Raw genomic sequence first — 23,923 nt, 5'->3', positions numbered from 1 at the left:
CTCGCCACATGACAACCCCATATGTATATGCCCTTTTTCGCCCATCAATCTTTCGGCACGAGTCAAGAATGGGGCAAGGCGTGAAGCGATGCTGGAATGGTTTTTATCTGATCAATCGCCAAAAAAAAAGCTGCAGAGCCTCTTACCTTCTTCTTCTTCACGATCGAAGTTAAGCATTCAGCCATTTTCACCGACCATTTAGCGTTGCATTAGCGATGGCTAATCGGTTTCCCTTCCCGCGCCCTATCAGTGCCTCCCAATTTTTAACTTTGGTGCTACTCAAATTTCATGGTTTTTTTGGTAAACTTTTTTGTTGTTCTTTTATTTGTGTAGTTTTTTTTCATCTATCTACACTTCAAGTCACTTCCACTTTGGTTTGCGATCGCTTTGGCAGGGCCAGTGAGCAACGCACCCAAGTGTTATGTGTCTGTTTGGGGCACGCGTCCCATCTCGTACGATGGTCACCTTGCCCTGTTTCACCCAAAACCCTTCCGAAACGCGTCCATCGCGAGTATCGCATTTCGGTTATGAGTTATGAATCGTTGGACAAATTGTTTTGTTTTAATTTAACGACAACCCGGGCCGTCGATCGGGCCGCGTCAGCCGGATCCGGTGTCGTTACGGGCAATTAGCATACGAATGTGGTATTTAGGTGCGTGAAGGTGCCAAGAAATGGACTTCGCTGCGGGTACGCGCGTACGGTTCGTAAATACTTCCCATACAGCATTACTTTGCCACCGGGAAGTATCAGCCGCCAGAACGGTTGAGTGATGGTGAACGAAGTGAATTCCAACTGATTCCGTTGGACCGCACCTACTTTCGGTTGAGGACTCTGCTCACCATTTCCCTTTTGGCCGGTGCACATACAAAACGTCTTGGAATGGTCGCACATATTTCTATCGTACCCAGGGCGCAACGTATATCTGTGCCTTTGATTTGCGCGTTTAATTTTATGCGAATGGCACGCATGATCATCGTACTTGAGATTAAAGCAGCGTGTTCCCGGGACCAAGTGCTCGATCGATGTGCGCAAGAAGAACCCCCACGCTGTGCGATCGTTCCATCGTTGTGGGTTATAATTTTCCATAATTTAATAGGTGATCGTATCGATCGGTGTGCTTGTTTGCCATTTTCCACAATTCTACGATCGTGTCACCGGTGTGACAGTAGTATGGGACGCAGGCACCAATCAGTACATTATCGGAATGCTGGACGTATTCGTAAATGTAGTTCCGGTGGATCGGTATGATGTGCTGAAAACGCGATGGAAGATTTTGCTGTGAAGGACTAAACTCTAGTCAGGATAGTTGGATAAGAATTCAACCAAATTTTACTGCATAATATAAATGTGAAATTGGAACATGGAACACTGCATAAGTTCCATGAGTAACACAAATAATATATGAAATAATATACTTAAAATAGGATGTTTCAATACTGGTGGACTTCCGGAAAGGCAAGAAAAGTCTGGTATGGACACAGATTGACAGCCGTGATAATAGTAACGTACTTCATTAAACCACATTCCACTACACGATTCTTTCCTCGTTTCTGCCACACCCTCGATGAGGTGAAGATCTCAAATCAGAACATCATTACAACTCGTAGCTACTGTACAACGTGTACAGCAGCAGGATCAAATATCAGTTTTATTGATTTCAATTCGATTCTTCGAGGCATCGATAGAAACTTGGACAAATGAATGCGCAAGATGAGTCACATGAAAAGGTTGAATCTTGAGCTGGATGGATGAACAATCCCGTTGATCAATCGATTGATGGGGAAAATCTTCTGCTCAATGTAACATTTTGCAGCAAAGAACTTAGCAGCAAATCGAGTGGATCGATTGGGTAAGAAAATACAGCTACAAAGCAGCAAGGAAAGACAACAAAAACATATCATGCGCTGGTACTCTTCAATTTTCACACCACACGTAAGAAACGAGCAAAGAAAACGGATCGCAAAAACGAACGAATGGAACGTTTTGCGCGGATTAAATTAAATGATACCTTTTAAGATGTCACGATCGGAGCATAAATACGGGGTAAAATAACATATCATAAGATTATCAATTAAGGCAGCTAACCGATTGTCTTTTCGGTGTCAGAATCTGTCTTTGTGGGATTGTACGGGTTTGGATGGCCAAGGAAGAATGAAGTAAAAAAAAAAAACAGTTCAATGCAATCGTTTTGCACTACACCCTGGTCCCATTCATGGGCTAGAAAGGTCAGGTCCATCTTACAGCAGAATGTAAAGTGAAAAGGAAATAAATGTTTCATCCTTCCGGAGTGTCTCATTCTTCAGTGCTGGTGGTTTTCTTTTTTTTTTTTTGCAAACCGTTTCACGGCCACAAAAGTACTACGATACATCGTTCTCTTTGCAGCGATGGCTATAATTTTCGATCGCTACCACACCTTGCCAGCGCTAGTGTGTTGCTTAACGCGATCATAAAATAAAACTCCCTCCAGTTATGCTTTAAGTGGTGGAAAAAGAATCGATTCTGTCGAGCTGTAACATGGAAATGGAATGGCGGGAAAAAGGAACAACCAATTCGCACCGTACTCGAAGCGACAATATAATGTGTGATAAAAGTAATCGCGTGAAATCGTCCGAATCGTGGTAATTAAATTTTAACGATTCAACTGTGGTTGAATTTCCCTCAAGCTGTCCTGGTTACCGTGTCCAGATGAGTGTTATTCACACATTTTTGCTGTACCGATCGATAGTACTGTGCTGTGTTTGCACGTTTTCAACATCAATGAAGATGTTTCTTTTGTAGAAGATACATATTTGCTAAAAAAAAAGTTCCGTAGAAAATCGTGTTGCTTCTGGCAACAAAATATTTTACTCTTTACTGAGATAAACGTCGTTTGGCAAGGTCATTACCAGTTTCAGTACTTAAATCGAAAGCCAGTGCGCTTCAATGCAACAATAATGTGCTGTCTGATTCGGCATTAACTACCTTCCGAAGATAGTATGAACGGTAAGCAAACATTGTCCAGTTTTATCCATTATTTATTTTCACATTTCTTTACTACTACCTACCGGTATCCAAAAAACAAAAATAGGTACGATTCGCGGAAAACGAAGTGCGGAAAACAAATGAAAATAGCATAACAAAACCAGGGACGCGAAATTAGATGAAAAACAAAACTCTTAACTAAACACACATTCACGTGCATTGTGTCAGCCTTTGGTGCTTTAGCAAGCGTTAACCGTTTCGAACACAGGTCGATTGGTAAATGTTAAAATTCTGCATTTTATCGAAATAAGTTACTACGACCGCGCACAAACAAATCAAACAAACACGTGGTCGTAACACGTTCGGCGTTTTTCGCATTCTACGCTATGCAACAGCCTTACCCACCACCCTCCAGCTGAATCGATGGTTCCGACTCGGACCGTTTATGTGTGCGCACGTAATGATGGTGGTGATGATGAGGGTGTAACGGTCCTTCCGCTCCTTCACCCCCAGCCGGTTCATTCTGATGCCAACCCGATGTTTTCTCCAGGCCTGGCTCCTGTTGCAGATCTGGCACACTGCGGGCAACATTTTCTTCCTCCTCTTTCTGGGTACGGCTACCGCTAGAGTCTACATTTCCGGTGCTGCTACCATTCAATACCTGATCGTTCAGCTTAACATCATCCAGGTCAACGTCACTGTTCGAAAACAGTGCCGTCGCGCCAAGGCCGGATGTTTTCCGCAGCACGTCAGTTGAACTACTGCTGACGGAACTTGCCAGCGAGCTTGTAGATTTGCCTACCGACATCGGTGTCGATTGGGGGGAGGATGGAGAAAGCATCGTGCTCACCATACCGGACGGAGATGCGGTCACATTTGCTGACTGTGTTGCATGTGAACGATGGATCGGAGAAGTAGCGGTATCGCTTGTCGCTCGACCACCAACTCCACCACCTGCCCGTGCATTGTTCGGTAAAGGTGTGGAAGTAAGCGGATGGCATCCACTCTGATTCTTCTCATCCTGATGCTTCTGCGTAAGATCGCATGCCTTGCCGAGGGCACAAATTGTGTTCAGCACGCGCGCACTAAGCAACACCAGGAACGCAACGAACAAGATGACAATCGAACCAGCATTATCGAACGATAGCGCGTGATAAAGTGCTTTCACCAGAATAACACCGAGCGGGTATGGTATGAAACCCATGCGACGGGCGACAAGATCGGAGTGATCGCTGAACGCGTGCTTCTGTCGCGTTTGCGTCATATCGTAAGCCAAACTAGTCGTGTACTCCCGGTACACTTCACACGGTAGCTCATTGAAGCGCGTGATGAAAGCGTGCTTTATCCAATCCACCAAACACTCGGTAAACATTACATACATACAATCCGGAATCATCAGGAAAAATTGCTCCGACTTCCAGCTGAACTCCTTCATCGTCTGTATCAGCACTATCAGCATCAGTACGGACAAGTGGAACCGCTCGCGCACATCGCTACAGCTCAGCTGGAAGAGGTTGTTCTTGTCGAACTTCTTGAACACGCTGCCCTTTAATTCAACGAAGTTGTTCGACATCATGATGGTCAACAGACCCTTGTTGTTTGAGTTAATGGCCACGTTCAGTGAGGTGGCCTGAAGCATGACACACACGCTGTGCAACATCATGTACACGATCGCGAAGAGAAAGTGCGGAATCGTACCGAGGTGCTGTCGTTTGCTGTGCTTTGGTTCCGTTGCCGTCCAGAACAGGGAATCGATCGTGTCCTGCCCGAACGCTGACAGCAAGCGATCGCTCACTTCGAGCATATTGTAAAATATGTACAGCTTTATGATCGACTGACTCTTGATCAAGTGGTACAGCATGTTTGTGTCGATATACAGCAGCGTGTAGCTGCAGATTATCCAAATGGTGCCCTTCAGTAGATCACAAATTTCTGCCGGTGCCAGCAACCTTTGGGACGGACGTCGAAATCCGAGACACCGTGCAATTGGTCTGGTTATTAGTGCCCAGAGAGCTAGAAGGTATCTTATCGGTAGAAAGGTATAGATGTACAGGAACGAGTCGGCACATTGTAGAACACCGTACCGCATGAAGCTTTCCACCTCGCGCGGAATCTTCAGGAAGGAGTATATTTTTTCCCTCCGTGCCGAATATCGCTCTTCGTCATGTTCCAGCACGTAACCTCTGGTCAGTTCGATACGTACGAAATCGTACAGACTACCACGTTCTGGTCGCTCTAGAAATGGACAGCAATGAAGAAACTTTATTGTAAATGATAACGACTTGCATCGCGCAGCTTACTTACCCGGTGCCGTTTCTCCATTTAGAAGCCGTTTGGTATCGTCATCCGATGAAACTTCCTCAATGCGATTATTGCCCGACGTTCCATTTAGCCCGGAAGCGACGGAATCCCGATTGAATTGCGCCGCCAGGTCACCCTGAAAGCGTAACTTCTTTCGCTGGCGCTCTTGGGGTGTTGCAAAAATGTCATCCTTGCGAAACATTCTCACCGCATCGATGCCGGTGGCATTTCCTGTGCCCACTATCCCGCTACAAGCTGCTGCAAGAATCCACCTACTTGGCGTACTTATGAACCCGGGCCACTTATGAAATCACCCACGGAATTATGTTGTTTGATAAACAGTCTACCACAAAACGTTCAGTTTACGAACGTCAGCGTAGCAATCGCTGCGTGAGCCGAAAACAGCTGAATGACAGTTGAGTGTGGATCATATGCCAGTGGGATAATTTCACGCACCGTGGTATGTTTACCAACATATGCAATATTCATTCGCTGCTCGCGAGCCAAATGATGACATTGTACGTTCAAAATGTTTAACGGATTTCACATTTTATTTCATGTTTCGTTTGTTACATTTATGTAAATTGATACATTGATTCGTTCAAAGGGAGGGTTATTTTTAAAATTAATTCATTCCATATTTGGAATGCATACACTGTCCAGGTTAATGAGCGGTTGTACGTCGAACCCAAAAGCGTGCACGATAATCATCCGAACAGGTGAGAAAAGCGGACTGCGTTGGTGAATGAACAATGTGACGTACTGCACCATTGTGCCCCAGGGACATTAGATGGCAACGGGATGCATTGCGCGAGTTCCACGCACATAGCGAAGTGGTTGCCTCGTCCGGAAACAGAACATAGTCTTCGGTGTGATTGAAGATGGCTTGCGTTTGGTGTTCCTGCTTACCAGTTGTTCCGGCTCCAGTGTATGCAATCAAACACCGGCTTGTGCTTAGTTCCCACAGTTTCACCAACGAATCCTGTCCAGATGATAGCAGATATTTGCCATTTTTCGTAAACACAACCGAACAAATTTCCGCTCCATCGTGGGCCTGCGCAAACGTATTGATACAGCGGCCACTGATGCCGTCCCAAAGCTTTATCGAACCGTCCAAACTGCCAGTTGCAAACACTTTTGCCGTGGTCGCGTAACGGACGCACGTTATTCCACTGTTGTGCTGTTGGGATGGGATTGCACTCACGAAACACTGCGATGTGTGTATATCGTACACTCGCAAAACGTTGTGCTCCGTTCCAACGGCCATGTAATCGCCCGTCGGATGAAACGCTATGCATCGAACCGGCACACAGTCGCTCAGCACCTTGTGCGCCTTTTTAACGGATGCTTTTGAGATATCGAACAACTTTACGGTGTTATCGCGCGATGCGGATGCAAGAACTTGATCCTTCGGATGAAACTCCAGATACGTCACTTCGTCCGTGTGATCATACAGCGTTCGAATGACAGGGTGTGCATGCTGTTCACGACCCGGTTCCATGTCTTCCGGTGCGGACTTGGCAAGCATACGATCAACGTCGAGTATTTTTATACTGGCATCCATGCTGCCGGTAGCCACGAGTTGACCGTCACCGCTGAAACAACCCGCTCGGCATGCTTGCTTGTGGGACGTTACATAAGCCGTCTCATAGGATGCCGGTTCCGGTGCCAGTGTAGAACCTTCCGTTTCGAATTCCAGATCCAGCCCGCAGGGTAGATCATCGAACAGATTGCTTTCCTTCGACTGTTCGATTTGGTTGGCCTGTTTGAAAATGTTCATCAGCCGATCACTTGGCGGACAGGGAGGATCAGCCCGTACCAAATTGGTCAGCTCAACCGCAACAGCATGATGCCCGTCGTAAAAAAGTTGACTACAGAAGCGACGCGAACAAACAATGAGACAAAAACTTTAGTTTCATCACTCAATTTACGTTCAAAGCCTACAAACCTTATCATCATTCGATACAGTTGTTCGCGACACTTCAGCATATTCTTATTTTCTGGAGTTTCCTGGTCTTTCATTGTGAAAAATAGTGTTTTTATCAGCAAAAGTACACTCTACACCAAACAGCGTTTGAAGATGAATACAATCTGGCAGGCGGTGTTTTCCCTGAAACACCAATGTGTCAAAAACGCTCGGGGTTCGTTTCACGCACAGAAAAAAAAACACTGTCACTGTCAAAAAGGCTCATTTTTGTCAACAAACCAAATTACACAATTCCTTTCGTTTCGCGGTACGATAGTGAGCAGCTTCTGGTCAGTGTGCACAGTTAAATAATGTCTAAATACAAAGAACTTACCAAACTTACGACGACGTACGCGCGCCGGATGAACTACCTGTCGAATCGGATCTTTGGTGAAGTGGCACGTCCAACGAATTCACAATCCATGAAGGTAGTCAAGATGTTCAGCGAAGAACCGATCCATCAGCGGGACTACGTCGTGAATTGGTATCCTCGGCACGTTGAAACACACCTGCTAGCAATGAAGCTTCGCGAGTACGGTCTATTCCGGGACGAACATCAGGATTTCAAGGAAGAAATGAAACGATTACGGGCGCTGCGCGGAAAAGCACCGCCGAAAAAGGGCGAAGGAAAACGTGCGAAGAAATAAGCGTTTGTGTTGCATTTGCAGTCGTCATCAGTGCTGTATGGATTGTACATCAAATATAGGATAAACCCATCGGGAATGTGTACAGTTTCATCGGTTTATTCAATATGTTCATAATTCTCTTTCAATATCACCACCCATCTACTATGCAGAATGCACGTATATCTTTAAAACAATGTTTACGTTTCACTTTCCAAAACGTAACAACTCACGGGGATTCGTTAAGATTTGTAACAACCATGTAGGACGACATAAATAACTTACAATTAAACACTTTCACTTGGCAACTCAGTTAATCGCCTTGCTGCCGGCATCACAATAAGCCGCCCTCCTATTATGAAGCAAGGTAATACAAGTTATTCAATAGCACAATTGATTGGGGGGTCCCGGCACACCCACGGAACCGTTGCCTGATCCGGATCCGGATGTACTGTAAGTACGGCTGTCTCTTCTACGCGGTGGCAGCTCAAAGTGCCACTCTTCACCATCGTCCGATTCGAACGAACCATTCGTCGAGCCGGGATTGCTATCAATGACCAGTGTTTCATCCACAACACCCAGTGCAGTGGTGGATTTGTTTGAAGGGATTCGCTTGAACGGTGGATGAGCCTTAATGCCAAATGTCGTTGGCCGTTTATTCGGTGTTTCAGACAACATCAACGTTAACAGTTTGAACTGAAAGGAAAAAAAATCACATTTATATTCTAACGCCTTCACAAGCAACAACAGCACAACTCTTTACAAACCTCACGCTGGTGTTCTTCCTCAAAATTGTCCGGGAATTTACTTTTACGCACGCTCTTTAGCGTGCAGATTCGTTCCATTTCCGTTCCGAAGCTAACCAGCAGTTCGAACAGGATCAACCCGAGCGAATAAATGTCCACTTTGTAGTCGTACGGTAAACCCTTCAGCTGCTCCGGTGACATATACAGCTGTGTGCCAACCTGTCGCGTATGCCTGTCGGGCCCCATCGTGGGCATATTGTTCTCGCTATCATACTGCAGATCACTCGAATCTGTCACGAGTCCAAAATCACCTATCTTTATCCTTCCATCCAGCGAAAAGAATATGTTGCTCGGTTTCAGATCACGATGGATCAATCCCTTCAGATGCACATACTCGACACCGGCAACAATCTGCTCGAAGATTGGCACAATTTTATCCCGCCGTGCTGGGAACCCGTTCATACAGAGCCACTCCTTTAGCGATTGTTTGTGGCACAGCTGCATCTGAATGTAGAGATAAATTTTATTGCTCTGGGTAGAATTAGCTCGCGATTGATCAGAGGACGATGGAAGCGTACTATGATCCACCGTGCTTCTTGCATTAGGGTCTACGGGAATACGACGCACATTCCCCGTGCTGGTGAGATCAAGAGACAGTGGTCTGCGGTGTGTTTTGCGGAATGGATTTTGTGTTTGCTGCTGTTCGATACTGCCATTCATGGAACCGTGATGCATCACTGGTTGTGATGGCGCTTCCGGTGAGAACGAAACATCAATCGATACAGCGTGCTGGGTAACTATACCATTAGAAGTAATGCCTTCACTGCGGGACGGTTCTTTAAAAACAATATCCAATGAATCGTCTTCATCCGCTTCGTCGTTCCACTTTTGCTTTCCATTGCTTTGCACTCCCGACGCTTCATCTGAGTCGGACTCGGAGCTGGATGTATCGTCCTCGTCATGCTGTGCCAGTTGACCATCCTGGTCACCCTCGGCACGAAACTCAATAAAAGAACAACTATCACTCTGTTCATACCTCTGTTTCAAAGCAGGTCCATCACCCATTCCTTTCGAGAAGGAAAAGTTTTGCTCTGGAAAGTGTGGCATCCACAGTTTCGATTGCACCGATGAGGTTTGAAGGCGAGAATTTTTCATCCCAACCTCAAACGAAGATGCCGTTGCTGCCGACATTCCACCCGGCAGCGGTGGACATGTATCGGTTGGGGTTTCAATATCGATCGATGTTGAAAGGCAATTTCTTTCGATCCACTCACGATCGTGCCGTTCCTGCCAACCGGGCGGAGGTGTTTCAATCCAGGCATGAAAGTATCGAACAATGTTTTGATGTTCGCAGTGTGCCAACGTTTTCACTTCACGCATAACGCGATCCTTTGACTCCTGTTTGTTCGGTAGGACGACACGCTTGATTGCGTATCGACAATCGTCTAATTTGTTGCGAACTTCAAACACGACACCGAAGCCACCCTTTCCCAGGCACTGCACCAGATCGAAATCATCCCGAAAGCGGGAGGTGTAGTTTTCCACTATTGCTGGTGGGCCATTCGATGAACTCGATTCGGAGTAACTGCGCACCGCACCCATGCGTATCGCTGGCGGGAATTCTTCAACAGCTTCCACTGCTGTTGGGATCGGTACTGTTACCTTACGTTCGACCACTACCATGACCGGTGGCTTTTCGAGCCTTAACTTTAGCATCATATTCAATATTAGTGCGGTCGTGATGGAAATGATAAGTATTTCCTTCCACCAGAACCACATCGACACGATGATTACCTTAACAGGCGCATCGAACATTGTGTCCAAGTCCTCTCCCTCATGCATTCCCTTATGTTCATCCTGCCTGTAGTTTGTACCATCGGTGCTGTTCGACACCTCCTCAGTCTGACCGCATTGTTCGCCACGTTCGGATTCGTACACTAAAAAGAATCCATTTCCGTTGATATAGTTCGATGCGTACAGAACAGAACGTGCAATGGCTGTTGATTCGCCAGTGTCGTCTTCGTCCTTTACAACTTGAAATGAATTGTCCCCATCCGTGAGCAGACCCGCAACAGCAGGACTAGCGGGCAATGGCTTCCACGGTATGGTCGGCAATTTGCTTTCGTCGGTGAGCAATGCAATGTCATGCATTTTTTCTTCCCTCTCGTTCAACATAGTTGGGGACTCCTGTATGTAGAGTTGCTTCTCATGCATCCCGATGTACAAGGATGGATTTACCAGCGGAGGTTGATCGGCTTCACTATCATCTACATTGCCATTCCACAACCAGTCCGTGCGATCGAACAGATCCACATCGACCAATTGATCGTCATTTTTATCCGACGTTCGCCAGGCGCTTACAATCGGCACATCAAACTTATGTCGCCAAACAATTTCACCCGGGGCGCTTTTACGTACGGCACAGATCACTCCCTCCGGAATGATCACCCGAAGTTCGAGATCAAGTATTACTGGATTCACTTCGCGTCGTTCCTTGCCTCCACGACAGTCTTCGTTGCTCATCTTTTCCAGCTCATGGTGGCCGATGCTAAAATTCCAACGTTCGCTACCGGTGCGTGATTCGACCGCACGGACCGTTTGTGTCTGTCGCCGAATGACTAGAACATCTTCCTGCATGGGATCAAGTGTACCTGCTACACCAGACGAACGATCATCTTCAGGTGGTCCGTATTTGCCATCTCCAGTCGATTCCATCGCTAGTTCCGTTGCATTCTTGCATCCTTGCATGGTACAAACATAAATCAGCTGGCCGGTTTGCATAGACACGCCGTATGATCGCGTTTCCTTGCCGCCAGATATGACGAGGTCGTCGGAAAATTTGAATGAAGATTTGAGCAAATCTTCCGCACTAAACGGAATCGGTTCGATAAAGTCTCCATCAAACTTGTACAAGCTTCCACCGAGGGACGGTATCATGCGAACCCATTTGCCATTGTTCGTCAGTTCTAGGCGGTGAATACTCGAGGAAAGCAGCGGTCCCGGACCAGTCTGGACACTCCAACGTGTTACACCACCATTCAGCATGTCCAGGGCAGACAATTTCCCGTCCAACGTTGTAACGAAAACCAATCTGAAAGAGAAAACATTTTCAAAAGTAGGAAAGGATTGACAATGAATTTATTTGCTAAGTTGATTCTTATTTTGTAAACAAAAACTCATTCAAAACCGGCTTTTCACATTTTTTTGAACACAGATGAATCTTTCAAGTGTTTCATATAAACAACGTGTGGGATACAATACAACCCTGCAAAGATCTTTGTTTGTATTTTGACAGATATTTGTTTACTTGCTACCGAAGGAACATCGTGGAAATCTTGCTGGATGTTAAAATAGTTGCGGAAAGCACAAAACCCGAAAATGGCACGTGAAATCTTAACATTCCAATTGGGCAATTATTCCAATTACGTCGGTACGCATTGGTGGAACATTCAGGTATGGTTTATGAGAAACTAGTGGTTCGAACACATTTTAATCTCCATCCAACCTTTCCCACAGGAATCATCATTCAATTATGATCCTAACGCAGAACCATCTGAAATCGATCATTCGATTTTGTATCGCGAAGGTCAAACGAGACAACGGCAGGTTACTTTCACACCGCGTCTGCTGATGGTTGATCTGAACGGAGCACTGAAACATGTACCACGTGCTGGGGATTTGTACGAACAACCGATCGATCCGGACCAAATGTCCACCGATCCCGCCATTGGATGGGAAACTGACAAGGTAGAGGTCATAAAAAAGGAAAACCCAACTGAGAAACATCCTTACCAAGCAGACCTTCAGGCAGGAAGTTCTAGCAAAAGTGAAGCGACGGCTGCGGAAAAAGATTACAATTTTTCCAATACGGTTGAAAATTGGGTAGATTTCAGCTACACCCGATACCATCCCCGAAGCATAAACATCATCGAACGGTATACGCATGCTAAGGAAGAATCCCAACTCGATACGATTACGAATGGCATGGAACTGTGGAAGGATTACGACTTTCAGGACGATTTTACTGACCGCGTGCGGCAGTACATCGAAGAGTGCGACGGTTGTCAAGGATTTCAAATGTTGTTCGACTGCTGTGATGGATTTTCTGGACTTGCAATCAAACTGTTGGAGCATCTGCAGGATGAGTATGGCAAATCATCGCTCGTATTCCCAGTATTTCCGCCCAAGGCACCAATGTTCAAAAATGCCGATGAAGCCATGAGTGATTCAATACGTGTCGTTAATACCGCACTCGCTTTTGCACAATTAGCGGAACACTGTTCGCTGTTTGTGCCACTTTCAACCATGGGTCGTTGCTGGCGTAATGTGGGCGAGCCACGTTCGCTCCCTAACCTTGTGTACGATCCTATCAATTTCTATCAAACATCCGCCATTCTGGCGAGTTTCTTAGAAACCGTAACGTTGCGTTACCGATTGAAGGGATCGGTTACAACCGGTGCGGGTGGTTACATTTCCGGCATGTGCAGCGATTTACATGCCTACGGGCGAAAGATGGCCGCCGCCGGCTTAGCCTTTCCATTTCCGTTAGATGACACGCAAGATTTGATAGACTGCCTTGATCAATTGGATGGTAAAAGCTTGACCGTTCAGCTGTCCCCGAACGTTAACGTGCGCAATCGTGCCGTCGTACAGTCCGTGTGTGCCCGAGGTTTACCTCAGAACCGTCTCAAGCGACCGCCAACAGCGAAATCTGCTCAACGGCAACAGATAATGCCCGCGTACAGATGCAGCAACATAAGCGAAATGCTACAATTCTTCTATTCCTGCAATCTCGAGATCAGCATGACGCACGTAACTTCGATTCAAAACCCCATGACCGTTCGGCAACCGTTCCCGGTGGAGCTGTTCGACAAGCGGGTTGGCTACAATGGTTTCCTCACCGACTGTCCATTGGCGCAGGCTTCGCTGCTGTGTGTACAAAACTGTCCGGCGCTAGCTGCGATTCAATCGTCGTCCGATTTAGGCGATGGTCTTGATGCGCTTCATCGCGAAGTTAGTCGAATTCGGTTACCGAAAATACCACGTTTTGCTGAGTGTGGCTTGGAGGAGGTGGACTATAAAGAATCCATCGAACGATTGTTGGAGTTTAAGGAAAATTACGATGAAAACTACGAACTGTAAGCTGCAAGGGAACGTTTTATGATTTCTTCACTATTACACCGCAAAGTGCTTTGATATGCAAAAAGAGCTCGCTGTTAGTCGCTACTACAGGACAAATAAAAGGTTAAGAATCGAAAATAACTATTCGCTTTCTTAAATTGTACATTTTTATAGAATCATTCAATGGTTTACGTTAGAATTTTAAAAAATTGCTTATTAACAATCTCTTCGAAAAATACGTGGTCTCTTCATCTGCTTTCAATAAGCAGGGCCTAATTTTGATTCTAAGAGCTCTAGGCCCTCGGGAATTTGTAAGCTGCTTATTGGCCAACGCGATTTGTTTTGCACTGTTCTGGAATGAGTCAGACAAAACCAGACTCTGCAAACAAACAGGTAGATGTATTGCCCACAATCGATGTGTACCTACTTGCGCAGCAACAAACGCTGTTATCAAACGATGCTACGAAATTCTATACTACTTGCAGTCGACCTTTCAGAAGAACAGGCTAAATAAAAACAGCCAAATAATCTCCCTTTGGGGAGACCCAGTAAAGCATTTGAAAAGATTGAGCAAAAAAAAAGCACACCAAAATATTAAACATAAAATGATGACGCAATTGAGTCCTTTGATAAAGTGATGGATTTACCTGGCCGATAAGAATTTGGTAGGAAACTTGAGAAGCTGATTTTTGGATATGTTCTTAATTACGAGGGCAGATAAGAGAAGGCCAAACCAGCCTTAACTAGTCAATCGGTACAGGGAAAAGCGTTCTAATTAGCGTCCACGATCATCAATCGATCGATACGATCAGAAGAGGTGGCGGATACGTCAACATTAACGCAAGTACAATTAACCCCAGCATTATTATGCGATAACAGTTGTTTATGTTTTGTTTTGTACTTCGCGGCAAGCGCTTGCCAAAACATGTCCAGACATGTTTTGCGAGAAATTGCTTTGCTATACAGGTGCATGTTACAATCCACCACACTTGCTTACCCATCGTTAAGGTCACGCAGCTGGGGCACATCTTCGGCACAGAATGGTAGCTGCTCGACGGGGGCTGACGCATCTTCCGGCAGTTTCGGGGATGGTTGTTGGCCTTTGCTACCCACTACCACCGTCACGACGGTGGCCAGTAGCACCGTTCCGACGCACAGCGCACAGCGAATCAAAACAGAGCACGTAGGCATGATGGATCTTCGCCTACTGGTACAATTGGACCATTCGTCGTCGTGTGTTGCGTATTCCGCAACGCCGTCTACTCATATTTTGTACACACAGGCAACACTTGCAAGCACGCTACGGGGCATACGGCAGATGCACGATAATTTCGGTGCTTTTAAAATGTCTTTTTACTCGATTCAAAATTTGGTACACACTACGCACGACCTTCGCGCTACGAAAACGAACGAAAACAGTCGCCCGATATCTTCGTCAAAGCTATAATTGCAACTGAAAAACATCCAACCTGGAACTGGCAGATGCCTGCACGTTCAATTTTAACGAAAAAAGTATGTTCTTTTGAAAACGAAGTTTAACGCTTATTTTCCGAAATTAAAACAAATGGGAACTGAAAAATTAATTGTAAAGCGTATAGTTTGTTAAAAATAGTTTACATTAATTAAGCTTTTGGGTGGTTTTTAGGAAAAAAATTATATTTACATTGTCATCCAGGCGGTTGTTTGGCTCAAATAACTTTCGTATTTTTAACGAAACTGTCAAAACTTTATTTTTAACACAGTGGTATTTGCAGGGCCAATTTAATTTTCAGTTTATGTAGTTTAGTTTATTGTTACAAACTGTAATCTTAGTTTGAATATGAGCATACTGAATGATTTACAGCATCAATCAAAGTTAATCAGTTTTTCAATTAATTGGACATATATTCTACAGGCCTTTGGAACTGTCTTTTCAAAGCAGCACGGATAATCCGTCAACTGCTGAAAAGGCACCCGGATAGTCGACGTTCTGATGTATTTATTAAATTAAATGTCATCCTGGTGACCATATTCGCGCCTTTGTGGTCATAATTCAACGAGCATATAAAAACATTCGCTGCAACGTACGTTCTTCGTATGCACTACATTGTTGTTGTGCTTAAAATTCAGTGATTCATTTTTGTCCCCAGAAAGTATAAGTGCACTGCAACAAGTAGAATGAGTACACCATCGGTAGGTTATCAATTGGTGCCGTATTCTACACTTTCCGTTCCGTAAAGCTCACTAACACCTTACGTTATTCGCAGAACTCGAAAGGCAGCACTGGCCAGCCAGGGGCTTCGAGTTCGGGTGCTCCGGTTTCGGTGCAAGAATTCGTAATTCGTGTGCCGAAGAATCTGAAAAAGAAGTATCATGTGATGCGGTTCAACGCAACGCTGAATGTGGATTTCACCCAGTGGCGGACGGTAAAGATGGAGCGCGAAAACAATCAGAAAGAATTCAAGGGAATTGAAGAAGTAATGCCCAAGTTTGGTGCCGGTTCGGAGTTTAATCGGGACCTGCGTGAAGAGGCACGCCGTAAGCGGTTCGGTATAATCGCTAAAAAGTACAAACCTGAAGCCCAACCATGGATATTACGTGCCGGTGGTAAGAGTGGGAAAATGTTCCGTGGCATCCGGGAGGGTGGTGTTGGTGAGAATGCAGCTTTTTACGTGTTTACACACGCGCCGGATGGTGCGATTGAGGCGTATCCACTAAACGAATGGTACAATTTCCAACCAATCAATCGCTATAAGGCACTGTCGGCGGAGGAAGCCGAGCAGGAGTACGGCCGGCGTAAGAAAACGATGAACTACTTCTCGCTCATGTTCCGCAAGCGGCTGAAGAAAGGCGAGGATAATGATGGTGAGGAGCAAGAGGAAACAAAGAGCAAGAAGGGAGAAGGTGGCAAGAGCAAGGATTTGAAGATCAGCGACATGGACGAATGGATCGATTCGGACGAGATGTCCTCTTCCGGTGATGACGATGATGAGGGAAAGCCGAAGCAAAAGGATAGCGACGATGATGCCATGGATAAGAAGGCAAAAAATAAAAAGAAAGCACTGGCAGATAGTAAGAAAAAGAAACGGGACGTAGATGAGGAAGCGTTCGAAGAGTCCGACGATGGTGACGAAGAAGGGCGCGAGCTGGACTACATATCGGACTCGAGTGACAGTGAGTCCGATCACGACGCCAAGGTAGTGAAGGAGATGAAATCTGTGGCTGAGGAGGACGCGCTGCGGAAATTGTTGACCTCCGATGAGGATTCCGAGGAAGAGGAAAAGAAATCGGAGGAGGACGAAGAGAAAGAAGACGAGAAGAATGGCAAATCGAAGGAAAAGGACAAGGACGGGAAGGAAAAGGAAAGCAAAGAGGGCAAAAAGAAGAAAAAGGCCAAAAAGAACAAAAACAAAAAGTCGGAATCGGACAAAAAGGATTCATCGAGTGATTTCAGCTCGGATAGTTCGGATTCGGATACGGCTAGCGCCAAGAAGAAATTGAAGGAAAAGAAGGGCAAGGATGGTATCAGTTCAAATTTGTCCAGTGCGAACAATTCGCGCTCTGCATCGCCGAGCCTAAGCCAGTTCGATTCAAACAAACGCAAAATGACTGGCTCTAATATGCCAACGACGGATCTAACAGGTTCCGATAATAGCAACAGTCCAGTGTCTACGCCGGCGAAGAAAGTCAAAACCGACATTACACCATCGCTTCCGCCCACGTTTGCTGGAATCGTTAACGCGACTAGCAAAGAGTAAGTGCGAGAATCGGTGTCGATGGCATTTTGTATAACTTACATTTTCGTTTTTTTCTTTCAGTGATTACGGCATAACCGAAGAGGCGGTACGGCGGTATTTGATGCGTAAGCCTATGACCACAACGGAATTGCTAACCAAGTTTAAGAACAAGAAAACGGGTGTCTCTAGCGAGAAGTTGGTAGAAACAATGACTCAAATATTGAAACGCATCAACCCGGTCAAGCAGACGATTCAGGGCAAAATGTATCTCAGTATCAAGGTACCGAAATAAGCGCGACAGGACCAACATTATCATCTATAAACTACGCTACTGAATTATAGGGAAATAAACGTATATAGGTACATTTGGATCTTACAAACACTAAAAAAGGTGTATTTCTTCTTAAATTTACATACTTCAAATATGATAGCAGCTTAAAAATTACTTTTTCAATTCTTCCGTACTGATGTTGTACTTCGCCTTCATCTGGTCCAGTTCCTCCTGCTTTTTATCGACATCGAGCTGCTTGAATGCCTTGGTCGATTGATAGTAAAGCACCACCAGGTATCGGTTACAAACGTTAAAGCCCGACAGATGATCTCGTGCGTTTTTCGCATCAAAGATATCCTCGTACACGACAAACGCGGTACCACGAGTTTCTGGTGTGTTCCCTCTGCGAAAAAAGTATGCTGATTAACATCGTTATACTGTAATGTGAACCGTACGACAGCAACTTACACTCGGATTTGTCGAATAGCACCATACTTTCCGAAAATATCATACATTTCATCGGAAGTTATCTTGTATGGAAGATTTCTTACGTACAGCACTCGATTCACTTCCGGAGGTAAACGAACCTGCAAGAGATAAAATCGTTAAACATCTTCTCAAACTTTATTACGAAGCACACCAGTTACGTACATTGTTTCGTTTTTGCATGGAGAGAGCCATTTTGCAATGATTTTACTTAATTAAATTGCTATTTTCAGTGAGTTTGTTGTAGCGGTCCGCTTTGTTGTGTTTTATTTGTTGAGCCGATTTGACAGCCTCTATTTTGTTTACATTTTTCGGCCTTTTACATTTATGTTAGGGTGTTGAAGATTTCTAAACTTAAGGGGCTTTTCGTTTCTTTTTTTTTTATATTGTAGTTAATTTGCATTATTATTTTAGTTGCAGGTCTTGAATTTTAATATGACACCAATTATTAAAAAAATATAAAACTAATGATGTTGTATAATAAGTTTTGTAAATAACGTCAATAGCTTTGATAAAAGTCGTACCCACAGTGAAATGTTGTGTGTAACGAAATGTCAGACTAGCAGAAAAAAACATCACCCATCTGTTCGCTATCTGTTTTTGCTTCGTAGTGCTGTAGAAAAAGTGAGAAAAAACTATAATAAGATGTGTCCGTGACGTGCTATTAAAATCTCAGTAGATTCCGAACGATTTAGTGAAAATATTCCGCTTATAGTACACGTTAACACTCAACCGAGCGCGCCCTACGAGACGCTGTGACCCTGAAAATGTTTCGGAGTCGTAGCTGGTTTGGGGGAGGATGGAATCGCCCGAAGAATCGTCTTTCACTTGATCATCTGAAATATTTGTACAGCGTACTGGAACGTAATACGACCGTATCAGAAAGCAACCGTGGGTTATTGGTGGAATCTTTACGTTCGATAGCGGAAATTCTGATTTGGGGCGATCAAAATGATTCTTCCGTATTCGAGTGAGTTCTCGTTGTTCCGTGCATTGTTTGCTGTGGAGCTCTTTGTTCATTGTCCCTCTGTATTATTGTTCTCGTAGCTTCTTTCTGGAAAAGAATATGCTGTCCTATTTCCTGCACATTATGCGACAAAAGAGCGGAGGATCGAGCTTCGTCTGCGTGCAACTGCTGCAAACGCTAAACATCCTGTTCGAAAACATCCGTAACGAGACGTCACTATGTAAGTAATAAGCGCCTCAAAACATGCATCACGTCGTTGTTCAGTGGCGCGTTGCATACTTCCGCTTCGTAGTAGTAACACGAACCGATTGGCGTTTCCTTTTCGCTTTCAGACTATTTACTCAGCAATAACTTGGTCAATTCGATCATAGTACACAAGTTCGATTTCTCCGACGAGGACGTAATGGGATATTATATACTATTCCTGAAAACGTTGAGCCTCAAGCTCAATACGCATACGATACATTTCTTTTACAATGAGCATACAAACGATTTTCCACTCTACACGGAAGCGATCAAGTTCTTCAACCATCCCGAGTCGATGGTACGCATTGCGGTGCGTACCATTACCTTGAACGTGTACAGGGTGCAAAACCCGAACATGTTGCAGTTCATACGCGATAAAACGGCCGCACCGTACTTCAGCAATCTAGTATGGTTCATAGGGAAACATATCCTGGAATTGGACAATTGCGTTCGCAATGACATTGAGTAAGTTGCACGGTACCGCTGACGCGTTGTGCGATTGAAAATAAATTTGTTTTTTTTTCTTATAGCCATCAATCCCAGCACCGTTTGGCAAACCTGGTTGCGGAACATTTGGATCATCTACATTATCTGAACGATATACTCTGTCTCGATATCGCCGATCTGAATGCCGTCCTGACCGAACATCTGCTGCACAAGCTGTTCGTGCCATTGTACATATTCTCCCTCACACCGTCACCACCCATGTCGATGGCCGTGGTAACGTGTAACCTTGCGGCCGTGTTAAACAAGGTTGTCGATATTGACATCAAGGAGATGAACAATCCGCGTGTTGCTAGCGTTGTGGCTTTGTTTCTTCTGTCGCTTGTGTTCCTTGTGGTGACGCATCGACCGCTGATAAATGCGCTGACTTGGGTCATCCTAAACGCTGACCATACCGTTTTTAAAGAGGGTGCTGCCCAAGTGCTCAACGCTTACATCGACAACCGGGAGGTAGTAGCGTTGGGATTCGTTCAACCAGTGGAAAGTCTGGAAGAAGCATTGGAAAGCACGGTACCGTCTACGGCAGCTTATGGCGTCGAGCACCTACACCTGACAGATGAACGAGCTACGGATAGAGGTGGAAGTAACAAAAGTCCCAACAGTAGTAGCAGCGGTAGCAGTAAGAGCCAAGCTAGCAGTAGCAGCAGCACTTCCACCAACAATGAACCACCCATATCGAGTAAGCGAGTTGCAAATGGCAGCGAGTGTGGCACGTGCGTTTTCTTTATTCCATCTGTCAATTGTTTCCTTTTTCCCTAGATTCTCCTAGTCCGCCAACACTCTCGGAAGAGATTGAAAAGGTGAACATCACAGACGAGGAAAAGGAGAAGCTTCTGCTCAATGCTTATCGAACGCCGGAAACGAATCGGCCCTTTCTCGATATGGTTCTGTCATCGCTCGATTGCACCGAGAACGATTTTCTAGCCCTGCTGGCCTTGTGCTTGCTTTATGCACTTGCCAACAACAAAGGTATGCCGTATGGAAAACATTACCAGAAGTAGTACTAGTAGTAGTAGAACGGGAATTAAGTAAAACACAGTGGGTATTTTGTAAATGGGGTATCATCGATTAATCAAACGCTACTTGCGATTAGTTACTTCACAGGTTGAACTTAACTTATTATCCTTTTTCTTCACGCTTCACATGTTCTTCTGCTCATCGCATTACACAACAACTAATATTGCTACTACTGTACTAACTATTAATTACTTTTCCTAATAACATTTGCTGCTGCTGCTTTGAACTGATTATTCGAATTTTGCACCTCCTGACTAAATGTATCATCATCGTGTCGTTTGCAATGAACACTTATTCTCGCTGTTGGTGCCGGTTTTGTAGACGGTTAGTTATCTATCCTTCATTGATTGTATAGTCTCGATGTGTAGCTTTACGTTTGAGTATTGTTTTTTCCCCCGGTTCGATCACAATGCAAAATTGTTTTAAAAAGGGTGGTTGATCAAATTAGTTTGACTACGTTAATGTACATTCATTTTTATCATTTGTTACGATAATTGGCATGCTTCTGTGTTTAAATTCGATGAAGAATGAAAGGAAAATATATTTATATTTATTTCACCCCTTCGTAGAGAACCATCAACCACCAACATTGGCTTTAAAATTAACGATTTCTAGTTCATAATTTAAGCTTGTGTAATCAATTGTAAGTAAGCGAACGATTCATCTAATTCTATACTTGATCTTCTTCAGGTGTCAACTCAGAATGGTTGGAGATTGTACTGAATCGCTCGTCACCAACAAATCGAACCCAGTATAATGTGGTTCTGATCGAGAAGTTGCTACAGATCGTGAACATTTCTAGCCAACCTTGTAAGTAATGGAAATCAAAAGTGTGATTTTTAACACCTAAGATTAACACCTTATTTTGGTGCTTCTTTAGCCTGCCGGATACGACTCGTTACCACGGAACTAGCGTTGAAGCTTCTCGGTCAGATAATAGGCAGCGGTATGGAAGATGCAGCCTCTTCCGTACCGGAAGAGTATCTATCATCACTGAATCAATCCCGCAATCAGGCGATGAATGTGTTGAAAAATTTCTACAAATCGGAAGACATTTTCTTGGATCTTTTTGAAGATGAGTAAGTGGAAAAAGCGGCTTTTGCTGGTTGATTGCAATTTTCTAATGTACTGTAACTCTTCACAACAGATACAACGAGATGGTAAAAACGACGCTGAATGTTGAATTTCTCTGCAATGATTCTACCATTCTGTTACCACCGACTGGAACGCCGCTGACAGGGATTGGATTTACCCGTCGCTTACCATGCGGTGAAGTAGAAAAGGCACGTCGAGCAATCCGTGTATTCTTTTTACTGCGCCGAATGTGCCAGTCGATATTGGGAGAAAAGGAAACGCTTCTACCCCTCACCAATCCCGGCCAATGTGTTCAAATAGATAATGCGCTTGATTTGAGTAAGTGATGCTGATGGCAAACGTTGCAGAATTGTCACCCAACATAAAACACCTTCTCTCGTTGTAGATAATAGTGATCTTATTGCTTGTACCGTCGTTATGCGAGATGGGACAAAATATCGGCGATTTTTGGTCATGGACATCCTACAGCTTATACTGGTAGAACCGGACAGCAAACGATTAGGGTGGGGTGTTGCAAAATTCGTTGGCTTTCTGCAGGATGTGGAAGTGAACGGTGATAAGGAAGATTCACGCAGTCTTCATCTAACCATCCATCGAGGCGGTGCGACTAACAATCGTACGCCCATACTGTCCGCCAAGTTTATGTTTGACGATCATATTCGGTGTATGGCAGCTAAGCAGCGATTAACCAAGGGACGCAGCAAAGCACGACAGAAGAAAATGTTTCAGATAGCGCAACTGTTGGAAATTCCCGGACAGTTGAACGAATCCTCATTTCCATCGCTTTCCACCGGTGGATCATCGGCAAGTGGTACGCCATCGTTACGCCATGGATCGTCAGCACGTCAAGGAAGGGAACATCGGCCACTGTTTTCAACAAGCAACCGTGTGCCCGGAGTGGCAGCAGCTTTGAGGCGTGACAGTATGCCATCGGGAAGCGTTAGCCGTGTGCAAATGAGTGCGAGTCGCTCAACAGAAGGGTAGGAGAACACTTTCATTATTTCTTTCAATGCAAAATTGTGCGTGAATATTTCAAAAATATTTTTTTCCATTTTAGCGAACCAACTGGTGCACGAAGAAAAATGCCCTCGGGAGCAACACGGCGCGAAAGTAGCCAACCGATTGGCATTGGATCGAGTTCGATGAAATCGCGCGATAATTCACGCAACCGTTCAAGTACGCCTCGCTCGAGGGAATCGAGCCCTCGCATACCGAGGCCTCGTTCGGAAGAGATTCCGCTGGAAGATTTTCGTCGCTCACAAAACTCTAGTCCTGTGTCACGCAACTCGTCCAACAATCCATCCCGCTCGCATACTCCTTCCCGATTGACGCTAGAACCACTTAGTGTGGTCAACATCTCGTCGAGCATGGGTGGCAATGGCAATGGGAATGGTGGCAACGGGATCATGCTGAGCGGTTCCGTTAAAGATCCGATCATTCCTAATGTGTTGCTAGCTGGCACTACGAGTACTCCCGCATCGATCATACCACCGTTAACAGCTACGATCGTGCCGTCGGAGTTAAGCCCAACATCGGAGGAAACATCGTTCATTGCGCCAGAGGAGGAGCGCCAGAAAAAACGTGGAGTAATCGAGACGGTATAAGAACGGTCCACGGTTGTATCGTATCGGTTTTTTTTCCACCAAAGCGCAGACAAGTGGTTCGGCGGTGATGGTATTCTTCCTTTGTATTTATTTGAGTTGTAACGGTTAGGTTTTATTGTTGAGATTTTCCACGTTCTGTTGGATTAGAAAATAAATTATGCAAATGTGGTAATAATTATAAATGTTTTTAAATAATTACGTGTATGTAAAAAATATTATTTTTAAATTAAAAAACTTTTGAACTTTTGAAACAATAATTTGAAATATTTAAAGCTGCTGTCATGTCACAGGACCACTA

General features: G+C 44.8%; 8 protein-coding genes across 8 annotated transcripts; 4 read left to right on the top strand and 4 right to left on the bottom strand.

Annotated features, from left to right (window-relative positions):
- Positions 1-3,239: 3,239 nt before the first annotated feature.
- LOC125764309 (protein TAPT1 homolog) lies at positions 3,240-5,693 on the bottom strand. Its single transcript, XM_049428448.1, has 2 exons — positions 5,267-5,693; positions 3,240-5,197 (listed from the first exon to the last, which is right to left on the bottom strand). The coding sequence occupies exons 1-2, from the start codon at positions 5,463-5,465 to the stop codon at positions 3,360-3,362; spliced, it is 2,037 nt and encodes a 678-aa protein (XP_049284405.1). The 5' UTR covers positions 5,466-5,693; the 3' UTR covers positions 3,240-3,359.
- Positions 5,694-5,731: 38 nt separating this feature from the next.
- Positions 5,732-7,393, bottom strand: LOC125764333 (cleavage stimulation factor subunit 1). Its single transcript, XM_049428486.1, has 2 exons — positions 7,212-7,393; positions 5,732-7,134 (listed from the first exon to the last, which is right to left on the bottom strand). The coding sequence occupies exons 1-2, from the start codon at positions 7,283-7,285 to the stop codon at positions 5,928-5,930; spliced, it is 1,281 nt and encodes a 426-aa protein (XP_049284443.1). The 5' UTR covers positions 7,286-7,393; the 3' UTR covers positions 5,732-5,927.
- A 66-nt stretch (positions 7,394-7,459) lies between these two features.
- On the top strand, positions 7,460-7,974 carry LOC125764376 (28S ribosomal protein S33, mitochondrial). Its single transcript, XM_049428544.1, has one exon. The coding sequence runs from the start codon at positions 7,541-7,543 to the stop codon at positions 7,874-7,876; it is 336 nt and encodes a 111-aa protein (XP_049284501.1). The 5' UTR covers positions 7,460-7,540; the 3' UTR covers positions 7,877-7,974.
- LOC125764287 (eukaryotic translation initiation factor 2-alpha kinase-like) lies at positions 7,957-15,214 on the bottom strand. Its single transcript, XM_049428384.1, has 3 exons — positions 14,717-15,214; positions 8,620-11,689; positions 7,957-8,548 (listed from the first exon to the last, which is right to left on the bottom strand). The coding sequence occupies exons 1-3, from the start codon at positions 14,908-14,910 to the stop codon at positions 8,234-8,236; spliced, it is 3,579 nt and encodes a 1,192-aa protein (XP_049284341.1). The 5' UTR covers positions 14,911-15,214; the 3' UTR covers positions 7,957-8,233.
- On the top strand, positions 11,759-13,877 carry LOC125764319 (protein misato). The gene is made up of 2 exons (XM_049428462.1): positions 11,759-12,051; positions 12,115-13,877. The coding sequence occupies exons 1-2, from the start codon at positions 11,977-11,979 to the stop codon at positions 13,738-13,740; spliced, it is 1,701 nt and encodes a 566-aa protein (XP_049284419.1). The 5' UTR covers positions 11,759-11,976; the 3' UTR covers positions 13,741-13,877.
- Positions 15,215-15,718: 504 nt separating the features above from the next.
- LOC125764318 (general transcription factor IIF subunit 1) lies at positions 15,719-17,845 on the top strand. Its single transcript, XM_049428461.1, has 3 exons — positions 15,719-15,891; positions 15,966-17,452; positions 17,517-17,845. The coding sequence occupies exons 1-3, from the start codon at positions 15,877-15,879 to the stop codon at positions 17,725-17,727; spliced, it is 1,713 nt and encodes a 570-aa protein (XP_049284418.1). The 5' UTR covers positions 15,719-15,876; the 3' UTR covers positions 17,728-17,845.
- On the bottom strand, positions 17,801-18,603 carry LOC125764375 (splicing factor 3B subunit 6). Its single transcript, XM_049428543.1, has 3 exons — positions 18,358-18,603; positions 18,175-18,293; positions 17,801-18,109 (listed from the first exon to the last, which is right to left on the bottom strand). Exons 1-3 carry the CDS (start codon positions 18,385-18,387, stop codon positions 17,878-17,880), a joined length of 381 nt encoding a protein of 126 aa, XP_049284500.1. The 5' UTR covers positions 18,388-18,603; the 3' UTR covers positions 17,801-17,877.
- Positions 18,604-18,733: 130 nt separating this feature from the next.
- On the top strand, positions 18,734-23,807 carry LOC125764290 (protein CLEC16A homolog). The gene is made up of 10 exons (XM_049428389.1): positions 18,734-19,162; positions 19,240-19,379; positions 19,492-19,870; positions 19,936-20,588; positions 20,669-20,878; positions 21,617-21,736; positions 21,807-22,005; positions 22,074-22,339; positions 22,407-23,001; positions 23,079-23,807. The coding sequence occupies exons 1-10, from the start codon at positions 18,960-18,962 to the stop codon at positions 23,623-23,625; spliced, it is 3,312 nt and encodes a 1,103-aa protein (XP_049284346.1). The 5' UTR covers positions 18,734-18,959; the 3' UTR covers positions 23,626-23,807.
- Positions 23,808-23,923: the final 116 nt, after the last annotated feature.

The sequence above is a fragment of the Anopheles funestus genome, chromosome 2RL (genome assembly GCF_943734845.2).
Source record: "Anopheles funestus chromosome 2RL, idAnoFuneDA-416_04, whole genome shotgun sequence".
Classification (NCBI taxonomy): domain Eukaryota; kingdom Metazoa; phylum Arthropoda; class Insecta; order Diptera; family Culicidae; genus Anopheles; species Anopheles funestus.
Note: the sequence above shows the minus strand (reverse complement) of the source record. Positions and strands in the feature narration are given on the sequence as shown.

Bases quoted from the DNA above. Each gene is read 5' to 3' on its own strand.
- LOC125764376 (XM_049428544.1), top strand. From the start codon at position 7,541: ATGTCTAAATACAAAGAACTTACCAAACTTACGACGACGTACGCGCGC.
- LOC125764375 (XM_049428543.1), bottom strand. From the start codon at position 18,387: ATGGCTCTCTCCATGCAAAAACGAAACAAT. The intron at 18,294-18,357 runs GTACGTAACTGG...TATCTCTTGCAG, and splicing joins CCATGCAAAAACGAAACAAT to GTTCGTTTACCTCCGGAAGT. The intron at 18,110-18,174 runs GTAAGTTGCTGT...CTTTTTTCGCAG, and splicing joins GCTATTCGACAAATCCGAGT to AGGGAACACACCAGAAACTC.
- LOC125764290 (XM_049428389.1), top strand. From the start codon at position 18,960: ATGTTTCGGAGTCGTAGCTGGTTTGGGGGAGGATGGAATCGCCCGAAG. The intron at 20,879-21,616 runs GTATGCCGTATG...GATCTTCTTCAG, and splicing joins TGCACTTGCCAACAACAAAG to GTGTCAACTCAGAATGGTTG. The intron at 23,002-23,078 runs GTAGGAGAACAC...TTTCCATTTTAG, and splicing joins GCGAGTCGCTCAACAGAAGG to CGAACCAACTGGTGCACGAA.
- LOC125764318 (XM_049428461.1), top strand. The intron at 17,453-17,516 runs GTAAGTGCGAGA...TTTTTCTTTCAG, and splicing joins GTTAACGCGACTAGCAAAGA to TGATTACGGCATAACCGAAG.
- LOC125764309 (XM_049428448.1), bottom strand. From the start codon at position 5,465: ATGTTTCGCAAGGATGACATTTTTGCAACACCCCAAGAGCGCCAGCGA. The intron at 5,198-5,266 runs GTAAGTAAGCTG...GTCCATTTCTAG, and splicing joins AAATGGAGAAACGGCACCGG to AGCGACCAGAACGTGGTAGT.
- LOC125764319 (XM_049428462.1), top strand. From the start codon at position 11,977: ATGGCACGTGAAATCTTAACATTCCAATTGGGCAATTATTCCAATTAC. The intron at 12,052-12,114 runs GTATGGTTTATG...CCTTTCCCACAG, and splicing joins CGCATTGGTGGAACATTCAG to GAATCATCATTCAATTATGA.
- LOC125764287 (XM_049428384.1), bottom strand. From the start codon at position 14,910: ATGCCTACGTGCTCTGTTTTGATTCGCTGTGCGCTGTGCGTCGGAACG. The intron at 11,690-14,716 runs GTAAGCAAGTGT...TTTCTCTTTCAG, and splicing joins CTGCGTGACCTTAACGATGG to ATTGGTTTTCGTTACAACGT. The intron at 8,549-8,619 runs GTTTGTAAAGAG...TTTTCCTTTCAG, and splicing joins AGGAAGAACACCAGCGTGAG to TTCAAACTGTTAACGTTGAT.
- LOC125764333 (XM_049428486.1), bottom strand. From the start codon at position 7,285: ATGAAAGACCAGGAAACTCCAGAAAATAAGAATATGCTGAAGTGTCGC. The intron at 7,135-7,211 runs GTTTGTAGGCTT...TCGCTTCTGTAG, and splicing joins CTGTATCGAATGATGATAAG to TCAACTTTTTTACGACGGGC.